The sequence below is a fragment of the Heliangelus exortis genome, chromosome 1 (assembly GCF_036169615.1).
Source record: "Heliangelus exortis chromosome 1, bHelExo1.hap1, whole genome shotgun sequence".
Taxonomy (NCBI): Eukaryota; Metazoa; Chordata; class Aves; order Apodiformes; family Trochilidae; genus Heliangelus; species Heliangelus exortis.
Window position 1 is genome coordinate 14013367 of NC_092422.1, and position 27038 is coordinate 14040404.

The 27038-nt window shown below is 40.0% G+C and overlaps 2 protein-coding genes across 4 annotated transcripts; both read right to left on the minus strand.

Annotated features, from left to right (window-relative positions):
• Positions 1 to 1169: 1169 nt before the first annotated feature.
• On the minus strand, positions 1170 to 8760 carry LOC139791902 (matrix metalloproteinase-27-like). Of its 3 annotated transcripts, XM_071734424.1 has the most exons (10): positions 8508 to 8754; positions 7911 to 8149; positions 7163 to 7311; positions 6937 to 7065; positions 5152 to 5313; positions 4874 to 4997; positions 4013 to 4143; positions 3586 to 3745; positions 1749 to 1852; positions 1170 to 1548 (listed from the first exon to the last, which is right to left on the minus strand). In XM_071734424.1, exons 1-10 carry the CDS (start codon positions 8679 to 8681, stop codon positions 1448 to 1450), a joined length of 1473 nt encoding a protein of 490 aa, XP_071590525.1. In that variant the 5' UTR covers positions 8682 to 8754; the 3' UTR covers positions 1170 to 1447. The 3 variants fall into 3 exon arrangements, with proteins under 3 accessions (XP_071590525.1, XP_071590534.1, XP_071590539.1); XM_071734433.1 differs by lacking the exon at positions 1749 to 1852; XM_071734438.1 differs by lacking the exons at positions 4013 to 4143; positions 4874 to 4997 and having other exon boundaries at positions 8508 to 8760.
• Positions 8761 to 19347: 10587 nt separating this feature from the next.
• Positions 19348 to 26777, minus strand: LOC139791917 (interstitial collagenase-like). Its single transcript, XM_071734451.1, has 10 exons — positions 26610 to 26777; positions 25420 to 25664; positions 25009 to 25157; positions 24794 to 24919; positions 23968 to 24129; positions 22868 to 22985; positions 22078 to 22211; positions 20895 to 21054; positions 19941 to 20041; positions 19348 to 19722 (listed from the first exon to the last, which is right to left on the minus strand). The coding sequence occupies exons 1-10, from the start codon at positions 26712 to 26714 to the stop codon at positions 19622 to 19624; spliced, it is 1401 nt and encodes a 466-aa protein (XP_071590552.1). The 5' UTR covers positions 26715 to 26777; the 3' UTR covers positions 19348 to 19621.
• Positions 26778 to 27038: the final 261 nt, after the last annotated feature.

Sequence of the window (27038 nt, forward strand, 5' to 3'; positions counted from 1 at the left end):
AGAAAACTGAAGTTAGATCAAATGAATGCTCACTCCCTGGAAGTGCTCAAGCCAGACTGGATGGGGCTTTGTGCAACTTGGTCTAGTGGGAGGTGTCCCTGCCCATACTTGGGGCTTGGGACTACATGATCCTGAAGGCTACTTCCAATCCAAACCATTCTATGATGCTAGGAATCTCACACAAATTGTTACCATTTCACCCCAATTTAAGATTAAATTTTGAATATCATAGGTGTTCACCACCATTAGCTTTGTCGATCAGTGGAACAGCTACCTGAGCCCCTGTTTTGATTTCCTGCTGAGAACCAAGCCAGTGGGGTTCTCACAGCAATGGCAGCACCATAATGGTACCCAATCTGTCTACACCAGATTAGGTTGGTGAAGTTCAGGTTGGGGTCACTGCATTGTTGTATCTGGTAACATAGGAAAAAGAAATTTTTCAGGCAAACATGCGACTGGTGTGTAAATCAGACAGAAACATGAGAAGCAGGGAGCGGGAGGACAAGCCAGTGGTAGTCTGACCATATTCTGAGCTGTGCCTGCGGTATGACCAGCCCTTTGGCAGTGCATTCTGGGCCTTTTTCCAGAATTAAATGTGAAGGAAACACTTGGAGAGGCTATGGATTAAGCTTTATATTATATGGCCTGATTTTGTGAGGTGTTTGTTCACCTGGTGGCAGAATGCAATAAATCTCATATATATGTATGTATGTATATGCATATACATATAAACACACACACATATACATATGTATTTGAAGCACATGCTTTGTGGTAGTGGAGTAAAGGTTGTGCTCCACAACATGGTGGAAAAAATCTGTTTCTTGAATAGGACAGGGCTGATTTTTGAAGGATCTCAGGTTCACAAAAACTGGTCAGTGATGAAATGCTGTCACACTGGGTAGGATAATGAGATAATGTGCTTAGACACAGGGACTGCAGCGTGATTTTAGTGGCAACATAATGATGTAATGTGAAAGGGATAAAGTTCCAGGAGTCAAAGAGGAGCAGAAGAATACAGGAATGAAAAAGCCTGGCTTTTGAAGACATTTAGAGAGAAAAGAAGTGAAATACAAGCATTGTTTGTTTGAAGCATTTTAGCATATTATCAAGAAGTCTTTCACACCTCAGAAATATAGAACACCTTCAACAAATGAAACAGAAAATAGTTGACATTAATCTGAAAATATTTATTGCCAAAATACTTGAAAATCCACCTGGAGTATAAAATAATAAAGTCTGTTGGACATTTTGAACTTAATCAGAGAAAAATGCAGTTTTATTCTAGCCTTTGGAGATACAACAGGAGCTGACATGCTGCTTTAGTAACACAGTAGACACATGAAAATTAGTCCTGCTGCCTCTTCTGTGTACTGGTGTATAGGAACTCCGAGGAATCTAGAATAATTTTTATCCTAATTTGTTGTATGTAAGGAAGGTAATGACATTAACAGTTAAACCAGCTGTTACTCTTCATTTCACGGATAACTTTTTTAGCCATAGGGTCAAACTCCCACTGCTTTGATCCATGGAAGAAGTAGAAGAATCCTGGAAATAAAGAAGTAAAGCATTATATTATCAATACTAGAAAGAGCTTCATCCTGACAAAGTGAGGAATATTGCCTTTGAACACCCAGAAGAGCATCTTTGTCTTTGGCAGGATGCAGCAATAATGAAATTCATCATAACCCTAGAACTTATGTTCTGTACAAGTAAGTGGATTTTACTTAAAATCTCATTTTATTTACCTTCCTGTTGGAAAACAGCATCAACCTTTTGGCTAATTCCTGGAAAGCCATCAGCTGTGTGTCTAGGATAACCTTTTTCCATGGACTGTCTGTTTTCATCAAACCTAAATCATATGAAGGGAGATACATAATTTAACAGAATTTAGACATAAACTATTCAAAGAATTAAACAGCTGCAAAAAGGTGTCCAGCATCTGCAGTTTGACTGATTTTACTGGGGATACAAAGAGTGAAGTTATCCACTGGTATAAATGTCTGTAGGACACTGGCCATTGTGTTTCCCATGAGATGGCTCCTTGTTTGCTGACAAAGGCAGGCACAGCTCCAAAAAAGCATTTGGAGTGAGAGAAATTGATGGAAACCCCACATTTTTGGTATCAGGGCTGGCATTTACCTCCTCTAATGATAGCAGTGCTACAGGCAGCACAGGGAACCTGGCCAGGTTAATCCCTGCTGTAGTGACTGCACAGATTTACTGTATGAATTTTAAATTCCTCTTAGACTGTGATACAATATTGTACATAGTCCTCTACCAGTTGACAGATTTAGGTGGAGGAAAGCAAGCTCATTTATTTCGAGGACAAACAACTTATTCTTAAATGAACCAGGCCAATTTTTATTAGATGGGGCTGAATTTGGGGTCTGAAAGGAGAACTTAAAACGTTCTTGAAGATTTGATGAACCCTCTGAGGAAAGAAGCAAGCAAACAAGGCTTTGTTTTACTTCTCCTTGGATACAAGAAATGCTTTTCACAGGGACATGAGCTGAAAAAATGAGATAAGAAATCCTTGCTGTGGCTTTCCTACATGCCATGGTCTTGTGACCAAAGCAGTAAAATAACAATAAAAGATATTGCATTTCCAAAACTATAAAAACCAAATGAACAGGAAACAACATACAGATGAAAATCCAGCTGACACTGTACATCTCAGAGCAATTCACAATTAGTCACTATAAAGTGTTACAACCCCCACACACTCCTGTTGTCCATAGAAGGCTGTTGCAGTGGCTGTCCTTGCATGGAGGAACTTATCAGCATCCCAAAGCTGACTTTTTGCTTCTGTTTCCCTGGTATTAGTATATCAGGAAAGAAGTGTGTTGCAAATCCAGTGCTATCCAGCCAAAGAAAGGAAAGTGAACTATCATATTATCTTTCTAAATAGATAAAGTAATCCAAGACTTTTCCAAAAGCAGAGAATCCTGTACAAGCCATCCCAGCCAGCCTTCTGCTGAAGTAGGTTAGCTTTCAGATTTTTTTTTTTCTTTCTACTGGTACATTTGTGTAATTGTCTTTCTAAAAATTCCCTACTGTCTTTAATTTTTTTCATAATCCGGGCACAATGCATCAAAAGAGGTTCATGTCTTGAATACCTGTTTCAGGATACACTTCAGCTCTCAAAAGTGAAAGCCATATTTTCCCTGTGTAAGAATCAAAGAAACATTTCTTTGGAAAGTAGGATTACTATAGTTACCTAGTTGCATATAGTTACCTAAAAGTCTTTTTTCTCTATAGAATCATAGAATGGTTTTGGTTGGAAAAGAATTTTAAGATCATCAGGTCCAACTGTTAAGGTAAGGTAACACTGCCAGGTCAACCACTAAACCATGGCCCTGAGCACTGCATCTGCACCACTTCCCTGGGTACCCTGTTCAATGCCTGACAACTCTTTCAGTAAAGAATTTTTTCCTAATATCCAATCTAAACCTCCCCTGGTGCAACTTGAAGCCATTTACTCTTCTTCCATGGTTTGCTAGTTGATATTTCTATCAGATGGACAACTTTTAATCAGATTATATTTGATTTAATCACAAGAAAACACTTGACAACTTTTCTTACCTCCAGTACTTGTCACCTATGAAAAAATCTGTCTTCCCTGTATTTTTATTACAAACAGCTGCATCAATTTTCTTGACACCTTTAGGGAAGCCCAGTGTGTTGATATTCTTTGGATAACCAAGCAACACCCGATAACCGCTAATAACCCAGAACTGATTGCCTGTTAAACAAAAAAAAAAAAAAAAAAGCATTTAGTTTTGCTAGTGATTTTGAGATACTAAAAGACAAAAATTCCCTCCCTTATTGTAGGTCGTAGAAAAACTAGATGAAATGTAGTTTTTGTTTTTTTTTTCCTTTTATTTGAGATTTTTTTGAGAATATTGAGAATATTTATTTTGAATTTTATACCCCTATAGCTACCTTTCCTTACTTCCATCTTCCCACAAAATTAAAGGTAAGAAAAATTTGAAGAAAAACTATACTTCACCTTTGAAAAATAGGATCTGATCTTTCATGTTCTCATACACAGCTTGAATACCAGGTGGCAGTGTTGGCCAGAGGGCAGAAATTAATTCACGTTCAACTTCTGAGGTATCAGGATACACTCTCCATAAGTGCCTGATTTAAATATGAAACAGCTTCTGTTGTAAATAACAAACCACACAGATTTCTGTACATGCACAAGAATGTGAGAAACATTATGACATTCAAGTTCTTTCTTGTCAGTGGAGCTACCTGGGTTGATGTGTCAGAAAGGAAAACATTCCCCTTGGAGGGAACCGAGGCTTTTTTAAAAATTTATGAATTCTTTCTAGAATTACCTTGCTCATTGGTTCTGAATGCTTAATGGTATCAATTACAAGTAATTGAAAAATTCTGGATGTTTCTGAACCATATAATAAGGGAGTTATAGGATGCCAGATGAGTCTGACTGTAAGTTACTCTTTGTACAACTGGATGATTTTGGTCTTACACAGGTGACTGGAAGAGAGATTAGTCTGACTAAGTAGTAAAAAATGCTAACTTCTTAGGAAAAGATTGCAGCCTTCATTCATGTCTCTTCTTGGTGTGATGATCTATAGATTTGCAAATAAAGTTTTATTTGGGCTAAGAGGTTTTCTGGAAAAAAGTGAAGCATGTTTTTTGGGTTTTTTTTTCCAGGGGAATAATGAAAAATATGAATGTAGCTTTTATCTGCAAATAGTTTTGTTTCCACAAACTGAGATGTATCCATTTGACTCATTATAAATCCCACAGTCATAAGCATGCAAACCACAACAGTATTCAGTCTTTGTAGAAATAATGAAAAAACAAAACTCGCAGAGGCAGATGTCATATCCATCTTTACCTGCCCTTTAGAAAAATGACTTCTCGTCGGAGTGTAGTTACAGCATCAAAAGACATGTGGGAGCCACAGGTTTTAGGTGAGGTAGGGGTGGTTGGTCTTTTATCTGGGGTATTTGATTGAGATCCTAAGGCAGATGTTTTAGAAAAGATAGAACAAATTTGTAGAAACGTTAAGATTTTTACATATAAATGCAATTGTGATATTATGAGATTTTTTTTTGCGGAAGATACTGTTTCTCTCCTGCTTACTTCTTTTTTAAAGCCATGGATTTTACTCACCATAAATGGACTGAATGCCACTTATATCATCTGGAGAGAGGGGAAATTCACTGGGGCTGACATAGGCATAATTGGGGAACATCAAAGCCCTCTGGTCGTTAGAATGGGAGAGGCCCAGGGCATGGCCAACCTCATGAGCAGCAACGAGGAACAAGTTGAACCCTTAAAAGATTGATAGAGAGAAGTGCTCAGCCTCATGTTGGACTGCAAATGGGTGATACACTGTGAACACAGCAGGACTATTCCTCAGTGATGGCTTCCATACAATATACTGAAGTTCACCAGGGTATGCATGTAAACATAGAGTAATATATATTTTCTATAGGCTAAGGTTGTGTTCTTACCCCAGAAGAAGGGAGTGACTTTTGGCCTTCTTTTCTGCTTTTTTTTTCTGCTAGCTACTGCAAGCATGTGTGCAGCATGAGTGGATGTCTGGGGGTGAGTGTGGGTGCAGCTCTGAGGAATGTCCTGGCAGGGTTTCCTGGCTGAGCTAGAACAGATTACAAAGTGAATCAGATCAATTTGAAAGCTCTCCAGGGCAAGGATAATATGGTGCACAGTGTTCACTTGAGGTGCCAAGTGTCACTCTCTGTCACTGTCTTTCTTATAAATCTGAGAAATCTTAGGGATTTCTTCCAGAGAAAATGTGATTGTGAATATGTAGGGAAAAACAAAACGCTAGAGGAATGACTTTTTGCCATTAGGACTTTCAAGTGTATGAGTTCTTGATAGCTTTGTCTTGTTCAATTACTTGTTCAAAATGTGCTTATGCAGGCTTATTCCGAGTGAAATATATTAACACAGTAAACAGATAAAAATGTGATTTCCTTCATCATGCATCTCTCCAAGTAATGTGACTTTTAAAGTAAGCAAGAATGATGACCTGCCCTGAATATCAACAGATTTAGTGAAGATCACAAGTCTGTGGCAGAGCAGAGGACTGGTCATTGATTGCTCAAGAAAGGCTGGCTGAAGCCTAGGTTTCTATTTCTCAAAAAAACCCAAACAAACTAAGACTCATTTTTTCCACACATATTTCCATTCCTCCCCTCTCACGAGCTCTCTGAGCTCTCCAGTGAGTTCTGCAATGCCTGCTGGAGCAGATAGATAACTGAACACTCGGTGTTCCTCTCTCTTCTGGCCTGGTGGAACACATCTGTAGTCAGCTGTACACGTTGCATCTCAGCCTGTGGGTGACCTGAACAGCGTGTTCAGCTCCTGGATGCTGGCAGGCAGCTGAAACTGCTTGGAGAACACTTCCAAGTATAATCCCATCCTAGCCTGAAAGTGGGGTAAAGCTACAACAGCCCATGGTTGGACCTATCTGTGTTCTCTTAGTAAAGACTCTTCATTATCACTGGTGGCTGTAATGTTTTTTAGGTGGTTGGTGTCTACTCTGAGGGCTGCTGCAAGGCATGGTGTGCTTCCTGCCTTCCTCTCCAGTGTGTGGCAGTGCCAGGCTTGGTACCAGTATGTGCACCAGGAGTGGAAAAAGTCAGAAAGCTTTTATGATGAGTTGGGAAACTCTGGTGGGCATGGGCCCTGACAATCCCCAGGTAAAAGAGAGCTGTCTGTGCAGCATTTGTATCTGAAAAGAGAAGTCCCATTCATACCTTTTCCAGTTTTATAATCATTGGAAGTATTCCAGTTGGAAGATGGCCTGTAACATCCTCAAACTGCTCTTATGATTAATGCTGTTTCATCTCAGTCTATTCTTTCACCTAAATATAATCAGAAGGGAATTTATCCATCTGCATAGCACATCAGAAACCATTTTTTACCTACCAGCTGAGCCCGTGGTCCAATCTTCATCCTCATCAAAGTGCACATCACCACCAAAACCGTTGCCAGGTGGAAAGGCATGAGCAAGGACACCAAGGGGGCCATCAAAATAACGAGGGCAATGTCCATGAGCTAAATAATATGATGTTGAAACAACATTGAGTTTATGTCATGACTACAGGAAAATCTTTAAATTAATCTTACCATTGGTATGCAATCAGCTTATTACCTCTGGTCCCAAAAGCAATCATTATATCTGCTATTCCCTCATGAATGTGAGTGAAGGTCAGAGGAGTGACAGTTCTCCACACTTCAAATGCCTTCTGAATTGCTTTATCCACATCCTCTTTGCTCATATCTGGTGTGTAGTTCACAATTCTACAGTTATGAGAGTTCAAGATATAATACTTTCTGTTTGCAGAAAAAAATCTCCAATATCATTACGATGATGAACAGAGATGTACAAGAAGCAATTTAACTTGGCATCCAATAGCTCCCAAGATTAATCTTGGACTGAGTGAGTTTTAGTCACATGATAACTGTCCAACATGTGTTTTTAGTAATAATTGTGTATGTGGTATCAGTTTTTCTCAAAATGGCCCCAAGCCAAGAAGTTGTCCTTGAAGATGAGAATTGTCTCCTCAGGTTTCTGTGACTACTACACTGTTGGTCTTAGCAAATTTTAAAGATAAGGGGCTTGTGCAGGATGCAACTGATATCCTTTTGGCTCACAGAATGTGTGTCTGGAATGATATATGGCAGGCAAAATACTATGGTTAACTCAGCAAATGGAAAATACCCATTTTGACTCTCAGAAATCTCTCTCAGGAATACAGATAACTAACAACTGTGGAAAGAGAAACATTTCTGTATTCCCAACTGGAAACAATTGCTATAGGAGTTATGCTTAAATATAACAAATATGGATACTAACAAAGCCAAAATTTAAATTAAAAAACTGATTATCAAAATCCTACCTGTATGTCAGCTTGTTTTTCTTCCATCCTGGCAGAGTAACACCATAGAGACCCACATCAGGAACTCCACACCTTGGTTTCTTCATAATTTCCAATGTCTCTCTGTCTGGTTTTCCAGTCACTTTCAAACCAAAAAACTGTTGCATTTTCTGAAGTTTTTCAGCTGTGGATTCAGCATTTACTTTCCAACCACGTTGATTTGGATCTTCCTCAACAACATAGAATTTGCTCAAATAGTCCTAGCAAAAAAAATAAAGCAAATAGATTTCACATTTTGACTTTTTTCTTAAAAAAAATCTTTGGACTGATATTGTTTGTGTACTTTGCTGGCAATTCATCTGCCTGTGATTTTGGAGCAAAACAGATGTATTCTTAGGACTGTAGCTAAACAGAAACAGACAACATTGTCCCTGACTCTTCCTTACTTGACATTTCTAGTTTGTACAGATTTATCCTACTTTAGTAACAGTTGGGGAACATAGTTCTGGTTAAAGGCATTGTCTCAGAAAGACAGCAAACAGCTGTGTAGCTGGAACACCCAGATTATATCTAACTTGAAAGGACTTGGTAGATCTCACATAGAGACAATGCAGTTACCTGAACGAGCTTTGCATCTTCTTCTTGGTTGTCTTTCTCTGGGTGGATGGGAAGAGAGCCAGAAACAGCTGCACATGTTAAAAGCAACAGTGAGAGATCCTTCATTCTCACTCTGGTCTCTATTCTGGTAGGGGAGCAGTCTGATTTCTGCTCCCTGTGCATCCTCTCTTGCATCCCAGTCTGTAGGGTTATGGGGTGTTATGTAGAGTCAGCTGTGGACTGACGCAGAGTTTATTGTGCTCTGATTACCTCCACAGTAAACTTAATTAAACCCATCCCATTTCACAGACATCTGAAGTCAGTTAGTATTTGAGTACTCTTAAGCTGCTTGGCTGCCACTTCAAAACTGACACTGTTTTAGTTATTTTACTCTGAATTTTACTGAACCTGAGCAATTTTATGCCAGAAAAAATACAAAACCTTTAAAGTGGGTCCCAACCCAGTTGTGTGAAACGGAGCCACCAAATGTGCAGGGAGTCCTAACCACTCTCAGCTGGAATACAGGAGTCATACACCAGATACGGAATGCCATCCAGAAAATTATAAGTTTGGGAGAAATGACTGTAAGCAGAAAGTTTTCTTTTAAAATTGATCCATAAAGTGAGACTGGTTATGTTGAAAAATGGATGAAAACCCCAAATCACTCCCACCTATTCCTTCCAGATATTTGCAAATGTGTTTCATTTAAATTGTGCTGCTGTAGTCCCAGATATATGTAAATGAAAAAGATTTTACCCTATAAATTCAGTGTAAAGGATGTGAATAAGCTTATATATCTGCATTTATCTTATCTATTATCTATTTATCTATCATTTATCTGCTGTTTCGGCACAAAAAGTTTCTTCAGTGTAACCACATTAGCCACAGGGGATATGATTATTTCCTGACTTAAGCAATTCAGAATAAAGGAAGTTTCAAAAGTCACACAAGCTGTGACAAATTATGGGACTTCACCCTGTGCTGGTCAAACACCTTCCCCTTCCACTGGCAGCAATGGGAGCTGGATGTGCTTGGCACCTTAGAGGAGTTCTGACAGCATGTGCTCAACATTAACAAAACAGCTGTGAGAAGTACCCTAATGTTGAACTGGGGCTTTTTCAGGAAATCCTTGTTTCCATGTTTCTGGTATTTTTGTTGTCACTTGCAGCCAACTTTTCTCCAGCTGGAGGCATTAATGATGAATTCTCTGGCCCAAATTTCACAATGTAGGCTTGCTAGTTAAACTTCTTTGCTAATGGCATTTCCTAGCTACCACTTAAAGGCCTCCCAAAATGCTCACCTCAGTTTGTTTTAATTATCATTGTATCGTAAAGTGAGAGACACATGAAGCCTGGATCCCATTCACATCTGTAACTGAGGTACAAACTGTGACAACAAATTTTCTGAGATGAGGAGCTTAGCTTAACTGACATTGAAAATGACAAGTGGGGTTTATCCAAAAGTAGAGAATGTATTTTTTGAGATCTGCCTAATATTTATAAATAGATATATTTATTTGTCTCAAAGGTTTTAAATCTAGGAGGAATGACCATGTACTCTGTACATGACTGTACAGAGAATACATCACACAGGCAAACCCCTGTTCAGTGGCTTTTGCACCAGGTGTATTTTGCAGTGGAACTAGAATACCATTTTGGAAAACATGTTTTGGCTGATATGAATTTAATTTTGTAAAAAATCAAGCCAGAACTATGAGCAGGTTTGCTGTGAACTAGAAGTTGCTATCTTTCTTTGCATTGTGGTTGGCAATCAGAAACCTCACAGCTGTTTTCTGTGTAGCAGTGGAAGGACAGAGACAATGAAAGCAGTGAGGTTAAGATTAGTTGCACCTAAATATATACTTCTATTACTTATGCGTTTTTCTATACAACATGGAGAAATACACATCTCTGGAGAGTGATTCAACCACCTATCTTAGAATTAGATTAACTGGCTCTGTCTTTGTTGAACACTGAAAAGCTTAAGCAAGTAATTTAGACTGAATTTCTAGTTACATCTGATAGCTCACACTGCATTAGTGCTTCCTCAGAGACATTTTAGTCACAGATGGTGGGAACCTATGTCACTCAAAGTGCTTTTAGGACTCACAATTTGACCACCTACTCAACCTTGCAGCCAGTTCCCACTGCTCATGGGAGAGATACCTAAGAGATTTGATTAGGTATCTTTGCTGGTGATATTTCACATTTATGCCTATAGCTGGCCTTGAGTACTGGGAAAAGAGGAAACTGTATAAGCAGCTGCTGGTTATTATGGTTTCCTCATGCCTATCTTTGACACTGGTTAGCTGATGGATGCTGATCTACCTCATGACTTCTTCTGTCATCATGCAATTGGTTTTAGCCAGACTGCAGTAATGTCATCTATAGTTCAGCCCAGAAAGGTCACTGCCTATCCTCATCACATCAGTAATACCCTGTGACACTACAGAGGGCATCACAGGAACCATCAATCCTGCTGTATCATGGTGATCTTAACACAATACCACCAGGAATTCAGCTTTCCTAAGTTTGCACAACAAGGGTGTCTGCATGTGAGCTAACTGTCTAAGCTTGCATTGTATCAACAAAAAACTAATCAAAATGGTCACATGGTATCTAGGGTGTATTTCATCTGACCACATACAAGAAGTAAACTTTGGGTGATTTGTAGAGCTCTCAGGAGCTCACCAAATGCTTTGACCAACACCATTGGCTGTGATGAGAGCCTAAGCCTGAGATCAGGTGAAAACACTTAGATTGCAATTAAGGTTCATAACAGTGACTTGTGCTTTTGAAACAGTTCAGTGAACCTGAAACATTGGCACAGGTTTGGTGGCTGTGACCCAGAACCTAGGGGGGACCTGTGGCTTCCAGACTGCCAGTTGGTGGCCAGCTGGAAACCTCCAGGCACTTTAATAGCAGTAGGTACACGTTCAGGGAGGTGAGTTGAGCCATTATTTTACAGGCTCAATCCTACCATAGACCCAACAAAGTTTGAGTGAAAAGCATAGGACAATGGGAAATGGTTCAAACAATGTTTTGGACCCTTGGCAAACCTCTAGCAAAGACTTCAACCTGTGAGTGCAGGATTCAGCCACCTGTACATAGGAGCCTAGAAACACTGGGGCTTTGGGAAGAGTTGGTCCTCCTGAAGTCCTGTTTGGCACCTGCATGGGTGATTTCAGTACCCTACAGAACTTAAATGTACTAAATATGTTTAGGGAATTGGATTCCTGCCTGGGCAGATCAGTCTCAGTTAATAACTATGAGGCTGTGACTGCTCACAGAAATAGTGACCAGGCACTAGGGAGTGGTATGGATTTCACTACTACAGTTCAGTAATTAGCAAAAAGGACCACAAACTTATTTAAAAAGGAGTAACAAGAGGGCAGGCAGTTGAGTGGACTGGGCTGGGCAAAACACCCAGATTACAAATTATCAAAAGTGGTGACCCCCCCCATGCTGGGGCTGCCAGCACTAGGCATGGGCTCATCCTGCTCCTGTGGCTGGGACTGAGCAATCCCCCCACTCACACAGGCAAAGGAAATATTCACTCACATGAGAATGGGGCATATTTCTTACAAAGAAATCACCTCATTTTGAGCTCTCAGTCTTCCTGCTCAATGGAAATTCACAAAAAAGAACTTGATTTCCTGAATTTTTTTAACTATTGTTTTATAATAATTCATCTTTAGTTTTTTAAAATCATATAATCAAGTTAATTTGCAGATGTAAACTTTATCTTTGAATAGTACTTAGACTAATTTTTACTCCTGAATTTAAGAAACAAGTCTGTTCTTTATTTACTTATAATAGTTTAGTAGGCTTCTAATACAGGCAGCTAAGTAACAAAAATAACCATAACAGATATGTTCTTATAGGGTTCCACATTCTTTTCTGCAAATGGAATTACCTTCACTACATAAAACTAAAAACTTCCTCTGAAATATGTGAAATAATACAAATGTTGTGTGAGATAATAAATTTTATTATGTTCAGATGGCCCCTAATATTTTCATAAAAATCAAGAGTATTCTTTTAATTATTTTAATTTTTAAAGTAAAATTCCTCATTCTATAAGACACTGAAATTAGGAGGGATTTACTACCTACTGGAGAAGTAAGCTCTTGAAAGAGTCTTGAGCAAAGAGGTTTATTTATCTGTTACATTATGAGGCAACCTATGGTAGCAAGGACTTGTTTCACTGATCCTGGGCCTCCTTCCTAATTTACATTTTCAAGCTTAAACCCAGCTAAACTGAAAATCCAGCAGCTTTCCAGCCATTCTTCTCCAAGTCTGTAGCATTCCATGGGGTTGTTGTGACCCAAGTGAAGGACCCAACACTTGGGCTTGTTAAATCTCATACAATTGGCCTTAGACCACCAATCCAGCCAGTCCAGGTCCCTCTGTAGGCACAGACTACAACCAGATCACCTTTTCCACCCAGTTTAGGGTAATCTGCAAAGTTACTGAGTGTGCTCTCAGTCCCCCCATCCACATCCCTGATAAAGAACTCAAGAACTGGACCCTGGGGAACACCACTTGTCACCAGACACCCCCTGGATTTAACTCCCCTCACCACAACTCTTTGGACCCAGCTGTCCATCCTGCTTTTTTCCCAATGCAATGTGCACCCCTGAAAGCCATGAGCAGCCGTTTCCTCCAAGAGAATGATGTTGGAAACAATGTGAAAGGCTTTACTAAAGTCTAGGTAGACATCCACAGCCTTTCCCCCATTCACTAAACCTGTCATAGATGAGATCAGGTAAGTCAAGGAGGATCTGCCTTTTATAAACCCATGCTGACTGTTTTTCCTGTTGTGCCATATGATGACATTCAAAATTATCTGCTCCATAACCTTCAGGGGTTATGAGGGCACAGTCTCAAGTTGTACCGGGGGAAGTTTAGGTTGGACATTAGAAAGAATTTCTTTACTGAGAGGGTGATCAGACACTGGAATGGGCTGCCCCGGGAAGTAGTGGATTCTCCGTCCCTGGAGATATTTAAAAAGAGACTGGATGTGGCACTCAGTGCCATGGGCTGGTAACTGCAGCAATAGTGGATCAAGGGTTGGACTTGATGATCTCTGAGGTCCCTTCCAACCCAGCCAGTTCTATGATTCTATGATTCCCTGGCTCTGAGGTCAGACTGATAGGGCTGTAGTTCCCTGGATCATCCTTCTGGACCTTTTTGTAAGATGGGCATGACAGTTGCCAGCCTGCAGTCAACTGAGAAAAGCTCAGTAACCCCAGACTGCTGTTAAATGATAGAAAGTAACCTCAGTACCCTCAGTAACCTTGGGTGGACCTATCAGGATCCATAGAATTGTGTGCACCTAAGTGGTGCAGCAGGTTGTAAACCACTTACCCTTGGAGTATGGGGGCTCCATTCTGCTCCTCCCCATCCCAGCCTTCCAGCTCAGGGGACTGGGTACCCAGAGAACAAACGGTCTTATTAATAAAGCCTGAAACAAAGAAGACATTAAGTTCCTCAGATTTTCCTCATCCTTTGTCACTATCATAGAATCATAGAATAGTTTGGGTTGAAAGAGATCTTGAAGACCATCTAATTCAAAGCCTCTCTATGGGCAGAGACTCCTCCTGCCAGAACAGGTTGCTCAAAGCCCCATCCAACCTGGCCTTGAACACTTCCAGGGATGGGGCATCCACAGCGTCCCTGGGCAACCTGTGCCAGTGTCTCACCACCCTTACAAGAAAGAATTTATTCGTAATATCTAAATCTAATATCCTAATATCTAATCTAAATCCACCCTCTTTTGGCTTGAAACCATTACCTCTTGTCCTGTCACCCAAAGGACAGATCACCCATATAAAAAGTCCCTCTCTGACATTCTTATAGTCCCTCACCAGGTACTGGAAGACTGCTATAAGGTCAGATAAATCAGATGTGTCTGATACAGGAGTGTTAAGAGATCATATCATGGCTTAACACAGGGAGGTTCTCCTGCCTTACACTTTTCTGCAAAGGGTCTAGAGCCAAATTTTAGTGTGATCAACAGAATATTGGCAAAGTGTGAGAGAGGGCATTTTGTTGTTTTTTGAGAAACTTGAAATAAGTTACTTACCAGTGCAGCCAGTGGCAGGTCTAGAGATTCCTAGCCTCTAGCACTAGCCATGGGAACTGTTTACATACTTAAAGAATCACTGACTGGAAAACCTTAAACAGCATCAGGAAGAGGAAGCAGAAGCAGTGTCTTCTCTCTGCCTTGGGAATTTCCACAGTGTTGGGCTATGAAGTCATGTCCTGTTTCACTGTCTGCACTGGGGTTTTGCTGCGTGTCCTTCAGCACACCTCCTCCTCCATATGAGGGAAGAGAGGTCTCAGTCATGTGCTCTTCCCATGGTAAGGCAACCATCACATCGCCATCCTCTCCAAGCACTTGCCTTCAGACAAAAAACCTCAAAACTGAACAGTATGAGACACAGTTATATCAAAATGAAATAGAGAACCCTCAAAATGCATGAGAATGTTTACTGAGTGCCAGCCAGTGTCTACACATTCCCTCACTTTTCTTGCAGGACCATGGTGCTGCACCTGTGCCTGACCAGCACAGTCTGTCCTGGCCTCTCACTAAATCCCATTTTATGTGGTTTTCCAGGAACAAGAGCTCTGTCCTGTGTGCTGGGTTGTGTGGGAGGGGCTCACTGGCCACCCCTGGGGGGGCACCAGAGGCTGAAGACCCCTGTGTTTGTGTTTCTGTGATGGGAGAGACCAGCATCTGTCCATGTCAGTGGGGTGCACATGTGTCAGCACTAACAAAGATCCAGATGGATGAGCCAGTGAGTAGGGTCAGAGTCTGGCAGATGGGTGTCATAGTGACCATAAGCCAGAGCTGGATACTGGAAGGATCAGGGTTCTGTGGATTTGCTACTGGAAGGACAGAAAGCTCAAACCAGCAGCTGGGGAGGCTACGGGATCTGGGGTTGGTGGAGAGACCTTTTTCTTTTTGTGTGTGTGTGAGGTAGCAGGGAACACCAGCACATCCCAGGGCAGATGCTGGAGAATCCGAATGTCTTTCTATGTGTGTACTTGTGTGCATGTGTGCCTGAGCCTCTAGGAACACCCTCTCAGCCTTGTTTCTGGCTGAACCTGGGGACAGGGAGCTGCAGCATCTTCATCTCTGTCAGGGTACCAAATTTGAACAACTCCTAACACATTGTTCCTGCCTGACATTTACCTGTCTGTGGTAAATAAATCTCCATTATAGCAATGGAAAGATGTAAACTTTGCCCTAACCTACACCCATCTGTTCTTCAGAGAAAGCTTTTGACTGGATTGTGGGCATCAGTACCTTGCTCAGGTGACCCCAAAAGACTCTGCTAAACCCAGACTGGATGCCTAAGGAGGAGAGGTTTGGCACTGCTGTTGAGAAAGGACTTTCAAGGGTTTTTCCTCTGTACCCCTAGGCAGCACTCTACATATCACTCATTCTTTCTGTCTGCAGAGGACTGAAAAGGACATTTAGACAGAAGCATAAGAGGAGAAATCTTTCCCCAGAAAAGTTTCCCAGCCCTGAACAAATTTTCCATTTGCTTTGTATCTCACTAACCTAGGCCTTATGTTTGACTCTTCAGTCTATTTCTCTTTTCCCCTAGTTACCTATAATTATATTTTAAAACGCTCTGATAGCTTTCATCCTTCTATCCCTAAGGACAAATTTCCACTCATACTCCTGACAAAATAATGAAAAAATAAGCTCAAAGTGTGAATCATAGTGAGGTTTCCCTAAATCAAAGTCTCTCACTACAGAATTGGTGAGGAAAAAGGAACTTTGGTTCTTAGTTCTGTAATCTTAATATTACAAAAATTAGAAGAGGTACTTCAGAATTCTAAGAATTGTTTACTGTTCTAATTCACCACAATGATGTTTAAAATTGCTTTCTCAGTAGCAGATGGCACAGCCTTCATTCTTGCAGAAGTACTTCTAGGTCCATTCTGTGCTTTTATGCATATCCTAATCTCTTCCTGCGCTTCCAATCTGTTTTGAAGGAACAAAGTAAAAATCTTTCTGCAAACCCAGTTTGTTATCCTGAAACAAGCTTTTTCCCTTCTAGGATGAAACTTTTCAATGCAAAGACTGAAATGTCAAAGCTATAAATCATGTTGCTCTACAGCAATATTCAGCTGCTTGACAGATATTCACATGAAGTTAGAGAATGAATCAGGATTTTTCTTTTTATGAGTCAAGTATGTTTTAATACCTAGGTGAAAAACTCAAAGGCCAAACCAGATGTTTTAAAGTTCACACAAGGTTAACGCCACCCAAGGTGAAACATTTCCTGTATAGAAATGCTGTTGATTCTGCTCCAAGAGAATGATCAGTCACTCCATGTATGAACTGGAGTGCTGTGCTGGACAATGTTAGGAGCACAAGGGTATGGTGTGAATCAAGCTGGAGTCCAAAGTCCAGCATGATAAGGCTCAGGAAGTCAGGTGCTGAATCAGTCCTAATTATTCTATTGTAGAAGAGCAATTTGATGTGACAAGTCACAGATTGGGGCAGGGCTTGAGTTACACCTCAGTGACTTGCACAGTCTCAGATATGGCATCATCAGTGAAGAGAAGGGAAGGAGTGCCACTTTCCATGCCAAGCACCTGTTTTCTGAACACACAGAAAAATCATAGAACCATGGAATCACAAAATGGTTTTGGTTGGAAGGGACATTCATGAACATCTAGTGGCAATCCCCCTGCCATGGTCAGAGTCAACTTTTACTGGACCAGGTTGCACAAAACCCACCCAACCTTGAACACTTCCAGGGGGGGAGCAGCCAAAACTTCCCTGGGCAGCATGTCCAGTGTCTCACCACCCTCACACTAAAGCATTTGCTAATGTCTAACCTAAATCTCCCCTCTTCCAGCTTAAGTACATTGCCCCTTGTCCTCTCACTACACACCTGTGTAAAAAGCCCTACCCCAGCTTTCTTTTAGGCTCCCTTCAGATATTGGAAGGTTGCTGTAGAAAACTATAGAGCCCTTGTTTATATAATGATATCTTGCAGGTGGCTACATCTTGGCCACAAATCCTGTTCTCACAGAACTTCAGCTGGCTACATCATTATCCTGTTATTCTTTTCTGCTGCCAGCTCCCTTATCTTTTTCACATAGCTCATCTTTCAGTAACCTTGCAGCTGGGTCTCAAGGCCCTTGGCTTACTCTAGCTAAAGCTAAATAGTCAGGATTGCTCACATGTCTGTTTTCTTCCAGACAGTTTCCCAACAGGTTGCTATAAGGCCATCTTGGAAACTCCTTTTCTCCAGGCTGAACAACCCCAGCTCCTTTAGCCTGTCTTCACAGGGGAGGTGCTCCAGCCCTCTGACCATTTTAGTGGCTCTCTTCTGGACACATTCCAAGAGCTCCGTGTCCTTCTTATGCTGGGGACTCCAGATCTGGATGCAGTGTGCCAGGTGGGGTCTCATGAGATCAGAGTAGAAGGGAAGAATCATTTCCCTTGACCTGCTGACCACACTTCCTTTGATTCAGCCTAGGATAAAGTTTGCTTTCTAGGCTGCAAGAGCACATTGCAAGCTCATGTTGAGCTTCTCATCAGCCAACACCCTCAGGTCCTTCTCCTTGGGCCTGTTCTCCACTGAACCTGTATTTGTGCTTTAGATCTCCCCAACACATGTGAGGGACCTTGCACTTGCCCCTATTGAACTTCATGAGCTTGGCATGGACCCACCTCTGAAGTCTGTCAGGGTCCCTTTGGGTAGCTTCCCTTCCTTCCAGTGTACTGACCACACCATTCAACTTGGTATCACCCACAAAGCTGCTGAGAGTGCACTCAATTACACTGTCCATGTCTCCAGCAAAACTGTTACCAGTCCAAGTACCAGCTCTGGAGGAACACCTCTAGTCTCTGGCCTCCCTTTGGACATTGAGCCATTGACCACAACTCTTTGAATGTGACCATCCAAACAATTCCTTATCCACTGAGTGGTCCATCCATTGAATCCCTACCTTTCCAATTAAGCCACCAGGATGCTGTGTGGGACAGTGTCAAACGTTTTGTGCTAGTTCAGGTAGATGACAACAGTTGCTCTCCCCTTGTCCACTGACACTGTGACCCCATCACAAAAGGCACCAAACCTGTCAGTCATGATTTGTTCTCAGTGAAGCCATGCTTGTTGCCACAAACCATGTCAACATTTTTCATCTGCCTTAGCAGAGACTTCAGGAGCTTCATAAACTTGGTCTGAAAGAGGAAGCAAGAAGAGATTAATGTCTCTGCACCAATATGCAAAATACATCTTCATCTTCCTCTGGGGTCCTCACCATTTTTGAAATACTGGAATTGCTACAGGCTCCCAGCTGGACACACAGCAGCAATACCAAAATATCCCATGAGAAGGGAGGAAACAGGAAGGGGCTGTTTGGAGACCAACCAGATGGCAGTTCAGAGGCTGCCAAGGAATCGTTTGGAAACAAAGCCTCCACCTTGGGAACTTTTAAGGATTTAACTACTGGAGCAGTAAGCATTTGAAAGAGCTTGAGTAAAAAGGTTTATCCATTAGATGATGTAGCTACCTGTGATAGCAGGAGACTGGTTTCAGTGTCCTCTGGGGTCCTTTCTAATCTACATTTCCAGGCTTACGCGTAGTTCCTAAACCCCAAAACATGATTAAAAAAGAATGCACTGACAAAGACATTTGCCCTGAGGGAAGTCTAAGTGTGGAAGGTTGGGAAAAGGGGAACAGAAAGCGGAAGTGTGATTTGTAGACTGATACTAATGAGCCCCAACTGACCGAATCACTCATCATATTTTAAATGGGGGTTTTGTGGGTAATGAAGTTAGGAGCCAGCTGACTGTTCCCTTCTCTTTGGGAAAAAGCTCAGACTTTTCATGCCAGAATATGTTTTTTAGTGTTTGGAAGCTCATGAGTAGTAGTGCAAATAAGATACCAAGGACACAATGATGTGACAGACATAATTTATTACAGAACTGCAATGTGGCAGATGAAATCATGATACATTCCATAAAAATATATTTTTTACAATAAATAATTATTAAGGCTATACTGCCACATAAATTTGGCAGGCATCAATACTGATTTATTAGTCATGAAATGCTGAAAAATTCAGCACATAAAACCATATTGGAAAACATTGCAATTAACAATTAAACCAGCTGATGCTCTTCATTTGTCTGACAATCCGTTTGGTGCGAGGATCAAACTGGAACTGAGTTGTTCCATGGAAGAAGTAAACATAGCCTGGGAATAAAATGTAATCTAATTATATTTCATGAATTACTTCTTTTCAGTTATTTGGAAAAAAACCCAAAACAACCCAGCCTAAACACTCCATGTATACTTGTTATTTTTCATTCCCATCTCTTCAAAGTTAATAACAGGTTTCTGAAAACAAATACTTCTATCTTCAGAAGCCCAAATATTCAAGTAAACCCAGATTAAAGATAAGTTTTGCTTACCATCTTTCTGAAAAGCAGCATCAACTCTGCCAATTTTTCCGAAGCTGGAGACTATTTTCCTGGGATAACCATGATCCATGGATTTTTTGTTTTCATCATATCTTAACACAAGAAGCATCATTACAATTTGTGAGAAGGGAGGAAGTCCAAAGCATATTCATACACATACACAACTGTAAGATGCTTTATAAAGATTAGCTAAAGTAACTCTTTTATTCTTCCTTCTATGTGTTAAGGATTCTCACATTATGAGTTTCTTGAGATTAGAAAATCCTGCCTTTGGTAAAGTTGGCAACAAGGCTCTCAAGGACTTTGGGAATGCAGCCCAAGAATATATTAATTCATTTCTGGCCTGTCCAGAGCCTTGGCCATCCACTGCACATAAATGAGCTTATATTTTGAAGCACTGCATATCCAGTTCTTTGTAAGAGCAAAACATAAAAATTAGAAGACAATAGAACAGCCCTGAAACATACCTGTACTAGTGTCAACCATTTATTTCTGAAATTTATCATGAGTTGTTGAATTATAAATACAACCAGCTGTACAACTGGAGAATATTCATAGGTTGTCCATGGAGAAATTAAATTACAACACCTTTTATTAGCATTTCATTTTCTTTGAATTGTGAAAAGTGGACACTATCAAAACACTGCACAGAAAAGCAGCACTGTTGTGGAAAAAAATGTGAATGATCACTCTTTCATTGGCCAGATATTTCATTCAGTTGCGAGTTACTGCATATATTAGAAATATAATGAATGGCAAAAAAAATTCTATAGCAAAGCTGACTTTCCTTGTGAATGCTCAAATTTTTAAAATTCCAGAGAATCCTGTTTAAATTTCTAGAATGTACCTGGTATAAACACCATTGGACTTGGATATAATAGTAATACATCAGTCCTCAGGGGCAAGTGAAAATATGTTGTCTGGTAAATGATAATTAGATCTTACCTCCAGTATCTGTCTGCTACAAAGAAGTATGTTTTTCCTGTGGTTTCATCACTGTAAGCTGCATTAACCCTTTTAATAGTCTTTGGGAATCCCAAATGATGGATTGGTTTAGGATAGCCAGGAGCAACATCATATCCTCTGATAACCCAATATTTGCTCTCTGAAAAATATAAGCACATTTCATTTGTAATTGCTATTTGTTAACAGTATCGTGGTTTAGATGGGTAACAAACATTAGAAAATGGTTCTAATTCTTATGCTGGGACTATATCATGAATACAATAACTCAAGATTGTGAAACTGGGTTTTTTTTTGTTGTTTTTTTTTGATAAGTAAAACACTAGAACTGTAAGGTGACAGGATATATTTCACCAGATATATTTCAAATGAATATTGTAATAATTTGGGGAAACTGAAGGCTGATGTGATAATTTGCTGACATTGGATTGGCATATTGAGTTTATCAAAAATTTTATCAAAAATAATTATAAAAATTTATCATATGCTATATGATTATGGAACCATAAAATATTTTGAAAACTAGAAAATGTACATTAAATTAGACTATTAAGAAGGACATCTGTATAATCAAAATGCTTTGGTAATGTTAGATGCAATTAATATATTAATGTAAAGTAATATATAATGTACTGTAATATGTGCATAATGAAGTTATTTGAGACATTTAAAGTGTATTTGAGACTTCACAGAAAAGGACATTAATTTTTCAGTGAACAGTTCTCCTCTCACAGTACACTTTTCCACCAGCATTTGTTTTGGGTTTGTTTGGTCTTTTCCAAAATATGACAAAATAACAATAAACATATTGATAACAGTAGTGCAGAAATGCCTCTATTTGCCTGCTGAATTCAGAAAAAACCCTTCTGTGTGAAGCAAAATGCTGTTTTAGGAGAACTAGACTTGGAGAAACTATTTGCACATCTTGCTCCTGAGAACATTAGTTATAACAGAGGGGCAATTTTTCAAGATTATGACATCTGGAGGTTCTTTACAGTACTATATTTCTCTAATTCTCTGGTGTAATTATTTGCTGATAATTTGTTAATTCTCTGTTTCACTGATCTTCCTTAGAAATCCCTTTGTCTTCTGTGATTGCATAGTTTGCAGAGAAGCAGGTAGTAAGAACTGGTCAGAAAATGAAGAGAATTTCAGATTGCATTACCTTTAAAAACTAAAACTTCATCCCTCTCAACGTTTTCATAAGCCGCTTGAATTCCTGATGGTAAATTTGGCCAGAATAGTGAGATAAAATTGAGTTCTGTCTCTGTCCTTGAAGGGTGTTTGCGCAGCATATATCTGGTTTAAACAAAATTTTTATATTAAAATAATTCCACTCCTAACATGGGTGCAAAGCAATTATCATAGCTTCTGGAGTATAATGGGGGGATGGGGTGGGGGAGTAGTGTGAGTATAGTGTGAGTGTGATGTATCGGAAACCTGGAGAGAAACTGCACTCTGAACTTCAGCACCTCAGTTACATGCCAAAAATCACAAGATGAATGTAAGCCCTCCTGTTCCTCTACATGAAAGGCAAGAGAAGAATTTACTTCAGTAACCACCTAACAGCCATTACAGTGCTTTCAGTTCTGCCCTGAGGAGTAGCAGAAAGGTTACAGTGTGGGGCTGTGGGACCCATGAGCACATTGCTGAGGGATAAAAGAGGGTCCTTGCTTTGCTGTTTCTTGAATAGACTTCAGAGACAAGTCTGTCACAGCATGGCCACATCAGAACAGTTGGAAAACAACCTACTAACCCTCATCTCCATCACTGCTCTTGTGGACTAGGGATTTTGGGGTTCACAATTTCAGAACTCTTGCTTGTGTATATACACAGTGGTTTTCTAGTGTTTTCCTTTATACTACTTTCCCCAAGAACAGTTTTCCCTCATGGACTGGAGATATTTTTTTAAACTCCTGAATATCTGAAAAAGATTTTATGGTTATTGCTGTTACCTGCCCTTGAAGAAGATTATTTCTCCACGTAAGGAAGTTATGGCATCAAATGTCAAATTTGGGTCACAAGCTTGTGGAGTTACAGGTCCTGTTGGCTGCACAGCAGTATTAGACTGTCCTGTAGGAAGAATATTCTATCTTTTAGTACAGACAAACAGAATCATAGAATCATAGAGTGGATGGGTTGGAAGGGACTCTAAAGATCATCTCATTCCAATCCCATGCATGGGCAGGGACACCTTCCACTAGACCAGGTTGCTCAAGGTCCCATCCAACCTGGCCTTGAACACTTCCAGAGAGGGAGCAGCCACAGCTTCCTTGTTCCAGTGTCTCACCATTTTCATACTGAAGAATTTCTAGCCTAAATCTCCCCTCTTCCAGCTTAAGTACATTGCCCCTTGTCCTCTCACTACACACCTGTGTAAAAAGCCCTACCCCAGCTTCCTTGTAAACCTCTTTAGATATTGGAAGGTTTCAATAAGATCATCTTGGAAACTCCTTTTCTCCACTCCTTTAGCCTGCCTTTATAGGGGAGGTGCTCCAGCCCTCTGACCATTTTAGTGGCTCTCTTCTGGACACATTCCAAGAGCTCCGTGTCCTTCTTATGCTGGGGACTCCAGATCTGGATGCAGTGTGCCAGGTGGGGTTTCATGAGATCAGAGTAGAGGGGGAGAATCATTTCCCTCGACCTGCTGACCACACTTTTTTTGATTCAACCTGGGATAAAGTTTGCTTTCTGGGCTGCAAGAGCACATTGATGGCTCATGTTGAGCTTCTGGTCCACCAGAAAATATAAAGACAGTGTTCAGAGGTCTCTGAGAACACTTTCTTTACAGATAGTGAGAAAGTATATGGTTTTAAACTAAGGGCTGATTACTAAAAGCAATATTTTAATGTAAATAAAAATAGTTGTGTTCATCTTTTCCAAAAGGATTTTTTTAAGAGCTCAGCTACCTTCCAGGAATTTTTGCTCTTGTTATCCATTCTTCAGCAACAGTTAAACTTCTTATTTTGGGGAGATAATCATATTTTAAATATATTCTTATTACTGCTTACCAGCCTGCCAAAGAGAAATATTAAATAAAAATAGTTTTCCTTACCATAGATGGCTTGAATGCCATCAATGTCATCCTGAGGAAGGAGGAATTCATTAGGGTCTGTGTAGGAGTAAGCTGGGTACATCAGTGCTCCAGGATCACTTGAATGAGACAGACCCAATGAATGGCCAAGCTCATGGGCCACAACAATGAACAAATTGTAGCCTGAAGGATAAAAGTCATATGAAACAGGGTAAATTCAGCATAGTTGGCTAAATGGGAAGCACTTATGCATCATCCCAAAATAGGTACAAGAGAGGCTGTAAGTCATGCTATTAACATTACAGATTAAAAATATTGAAACAGGAGAGCTATATGAGCACTTAAAGACTGTCATGCCTTACTTATGGTCTCTTTGTCCCTTCTCTAGTGTCTTAGAAACACAAACCCTGTTTCTCCTGCTCTCACATAAACTGTGCAGATCAAGAATCCTGCCAGTGATGAGTGGAGGTTTGGTGATCCAACAGAAAATAGTTGAATACCCTGGTTAGCATCAGAAACTGAACTGCTAGGGTAAGCAAGGTAAAAGATTTAAATTAAGAAGTTTACAACCAGGTCTTTCTGTATCTGAGTTTTGGGTTTCATCTGAACAAATAAAAAGCCTTTCTAAGTGCTGACTTATTTGCCATTTTTACCCACTGTGACCTAAAAATGCTTTTTCTGTGAATTATTTGCTACAAATGGCAAAGAAGAGCAAAGCAGTTATAAGGATAAGTTTTGCCACTTTGGCTTACTTTTTCTTTTGTCTGCAGCTATGCTCATGAACCAACACCTGAGCTAAGATTGTACAAAGTAAAATTATAAATTAATCCAGTTACAAAGTCTTTACCTCTTTCATATTTTGTCCAGGCTTCCTCCTCATCAAGATGCACATCTCCACCAATACCTTCACCAGGCTGGAAAGCATGAGCCAGCTGTCCATTGGGGCCATCAAAAGGAGAGTTGTCCCGATGGTCTAAAATGAAGAGGAAAAGAATCAGCAAGAATCCAAAATTATTCTATAATTGCAGATGGTTGTTTATTACTTAAATATATTAATGTTACCTCTATAAGCAAAAGAGATCACGATATCTGCATCTTTGTCCTCAACCCTTCTGAAGGTCAATGGTGTCACATTGCTCCAGATGCTCAGAGCTTTTTGGATTGCTTCATCTACGTCAGCCTGTCTCATCTTCGGGGTATAATTCAAAATCCTTCAAGGCAAAACCAGTACAGTATAGATTTTTAAGAATACATCATTTTAGCTGTGAAATAATAACTTGAGCAAAAATCACAAATCTTAGACAAGGTTTATGAATGAAAATTAATAATGGCTTCGTTTTATATACCACCTGTCTTCTTCCAGATATCAGTTAAAAGCTCTGGATTTCTGTACATGGCATCATGTACTTCAGACTCCCCCCCAAGTCAGGTTGCCACATTTACAATTTTTTGAACCAGGTTAGGGAACATTACCTGTATGTCAGATTATTTTTTTTCCATTTGGGATTCCCTGCTGTGAACACATATTGTCCTATATCAGGTACACCACATCTGGGTTTCTTCATCATCTCCAAAGTGTGAAGATCAGGTTTCCCTGTCACTTGCAGTCCGAAGAATTCCTGCATTTCCTTGAGCTTTGCAGCAAAGACATTTTCACCCCCGTTTCTTAAATGAGGCTTCTTATCCCTTTCAAGATTGTAGAAATTCTGTAGATAAGTCTGAACCAGAATTTAAAAAGAGCATTGTAGCATGGCAGTACAGTCTTCAGTCACACCTAATTTTTTAAAATTATCTTGAACTATTTCTAAACCTCCATATTGTTTGTTTACCAAGAGCAAGAGCCTTTTTTTTTTTTCTCCAGGAACTTGTGTGGAGAATCAGATGTAAGAGTTTTCCTATAGTGATCTGAATTTCTTGTTTCACTGATGGGATATATGAAGATATGTCTTTGAAATCTAATATTTGCTATCAGTAATTAATTCTACATTATCTGTGGTATCTGATTATTCTAACAGCCCAATTTAATGGAAAATGGAAACAGAAGTTTGGCAGTGAGACTCCACACAGCCAGGACTCCCAGTGATGCAGGTGACTACTCCTAGAGAGTCACCACTTGGTGAATCATCCCATTTATATTTAGGTACAAAATACGATACTAGGAACTCAGGTCTTTGTACCAAATTTCAACAGTTCTGTCTCCAATAATTAGTGTTGTGTCTATGTAAAGGCTCTATTTCTTTCTCCCATCTTTTAAAGTATTGCATAAAAGATCTGTTCAGCAAAACACTGAAATACCTTCCTGATTCAAAGACATTTCCTCACTTTTGTTACTGAGACCAATCATGTCACAAAGCACACGCTGAAAAGTAAGTTGTTGTGGAGCTTGGCTGTTTCTGCACAGCCACAGAGCCTTGGTGCTAGAACTGATGCTTTGGTAGTTTCACTATTAGTTTACTGACAACATCAAAAGTGATGTTATGCAATAATCAGATTTCTTTTGGGTAAATAAGTTCTACATAATTTTCAAATGTTTTCTAGACTGACAGCAAAAGTTTTCTATTGAAATCTCTGCAAAACAGTACATCTTTAATTAATAGTACATCTGTATAATTATCTCTCAGACTACCTTATGTTCCACTTAGAAACGCACAAAAAGTTTTTACCTCTACAAGCTGTAGGTTTTTTCCTTCATCTTCTGTTTCTGGAGCCAAAGGGAAAGCAGAGGAGATGGTCACGTATAGCAACAGGAGAAGCGAAAAAGTCTTCATCCTTGTCCAAGGTTCTCTGCCTCAGTTTCACTTCTGAGCTATAGGACATGATTCTCAGCTGTGTTTATGTAGCTAATTTGTAGCTCGGTGCCCCTCTGACTCATGCTGTGTAATATCCTCTGATTAGTAGAAATGACACATAACAGTTTCATCCTCAGGTGGTGATGCAATGTGTTTAACTAATGTTATTGTCCTTACTATGCCTGAACCTTCTGGTTTTGGGCAATTTTTTAGTATGTTTAATAAATAAGGAAATATTTTTCAGGTAAAATGTGGAGCTACATTTCATAGTTTTATTCTTTTTGGACTAATGAATTGAGGCTA

Excerpts from the sequence above, each read along its gene's own strand:
- LOC139791902 (XM_071734424.1), bottom strand. The coding sequence starts at position 8,681 with ATGCAAGAGAGGATGCACAGGGAGCAGAAATCAGACTGCTCCCCTACC. Across the intron at positions 4,998-5,151 it reads TGGCATTCAGTCCATTTATG|GATCTCAATCAAATACCCCA; the intron begins GTGAGTAAAATC and ends CATCTGCCTTAG. Across the intron at positions 4,144-4,873 it reads GTCATTTTTCTAAAGGGCAG|GCACTTATGGAGAGTGTATC; the intron begins GTAAAGATGGAT and ends TATTTAAATCAG.
- LOC139791917 (XM_071734451.1), bottom strand. The coding sequence starts at position 26,714 with ATGAAGACTTTTTCGCTTCTCCTGTTGCTATACGTGACCATCTCCTCT. Across the intron at positions 25,665-26,609 it reads AAAACCTACAGCTTGTAGAG|ACTTATCTACAGAATTTCTA; the intron begins GTAAAAACTTTT and ends ATTCTGGTTCAG. Across the intron at positions 20,042-20,894 it reads GTAGCAGACAGATACTGGAG|ATATGATGAAAACAAAAAAT; the intron begins GTAAGATCTAAT and ends TCTTGTGTTAAG.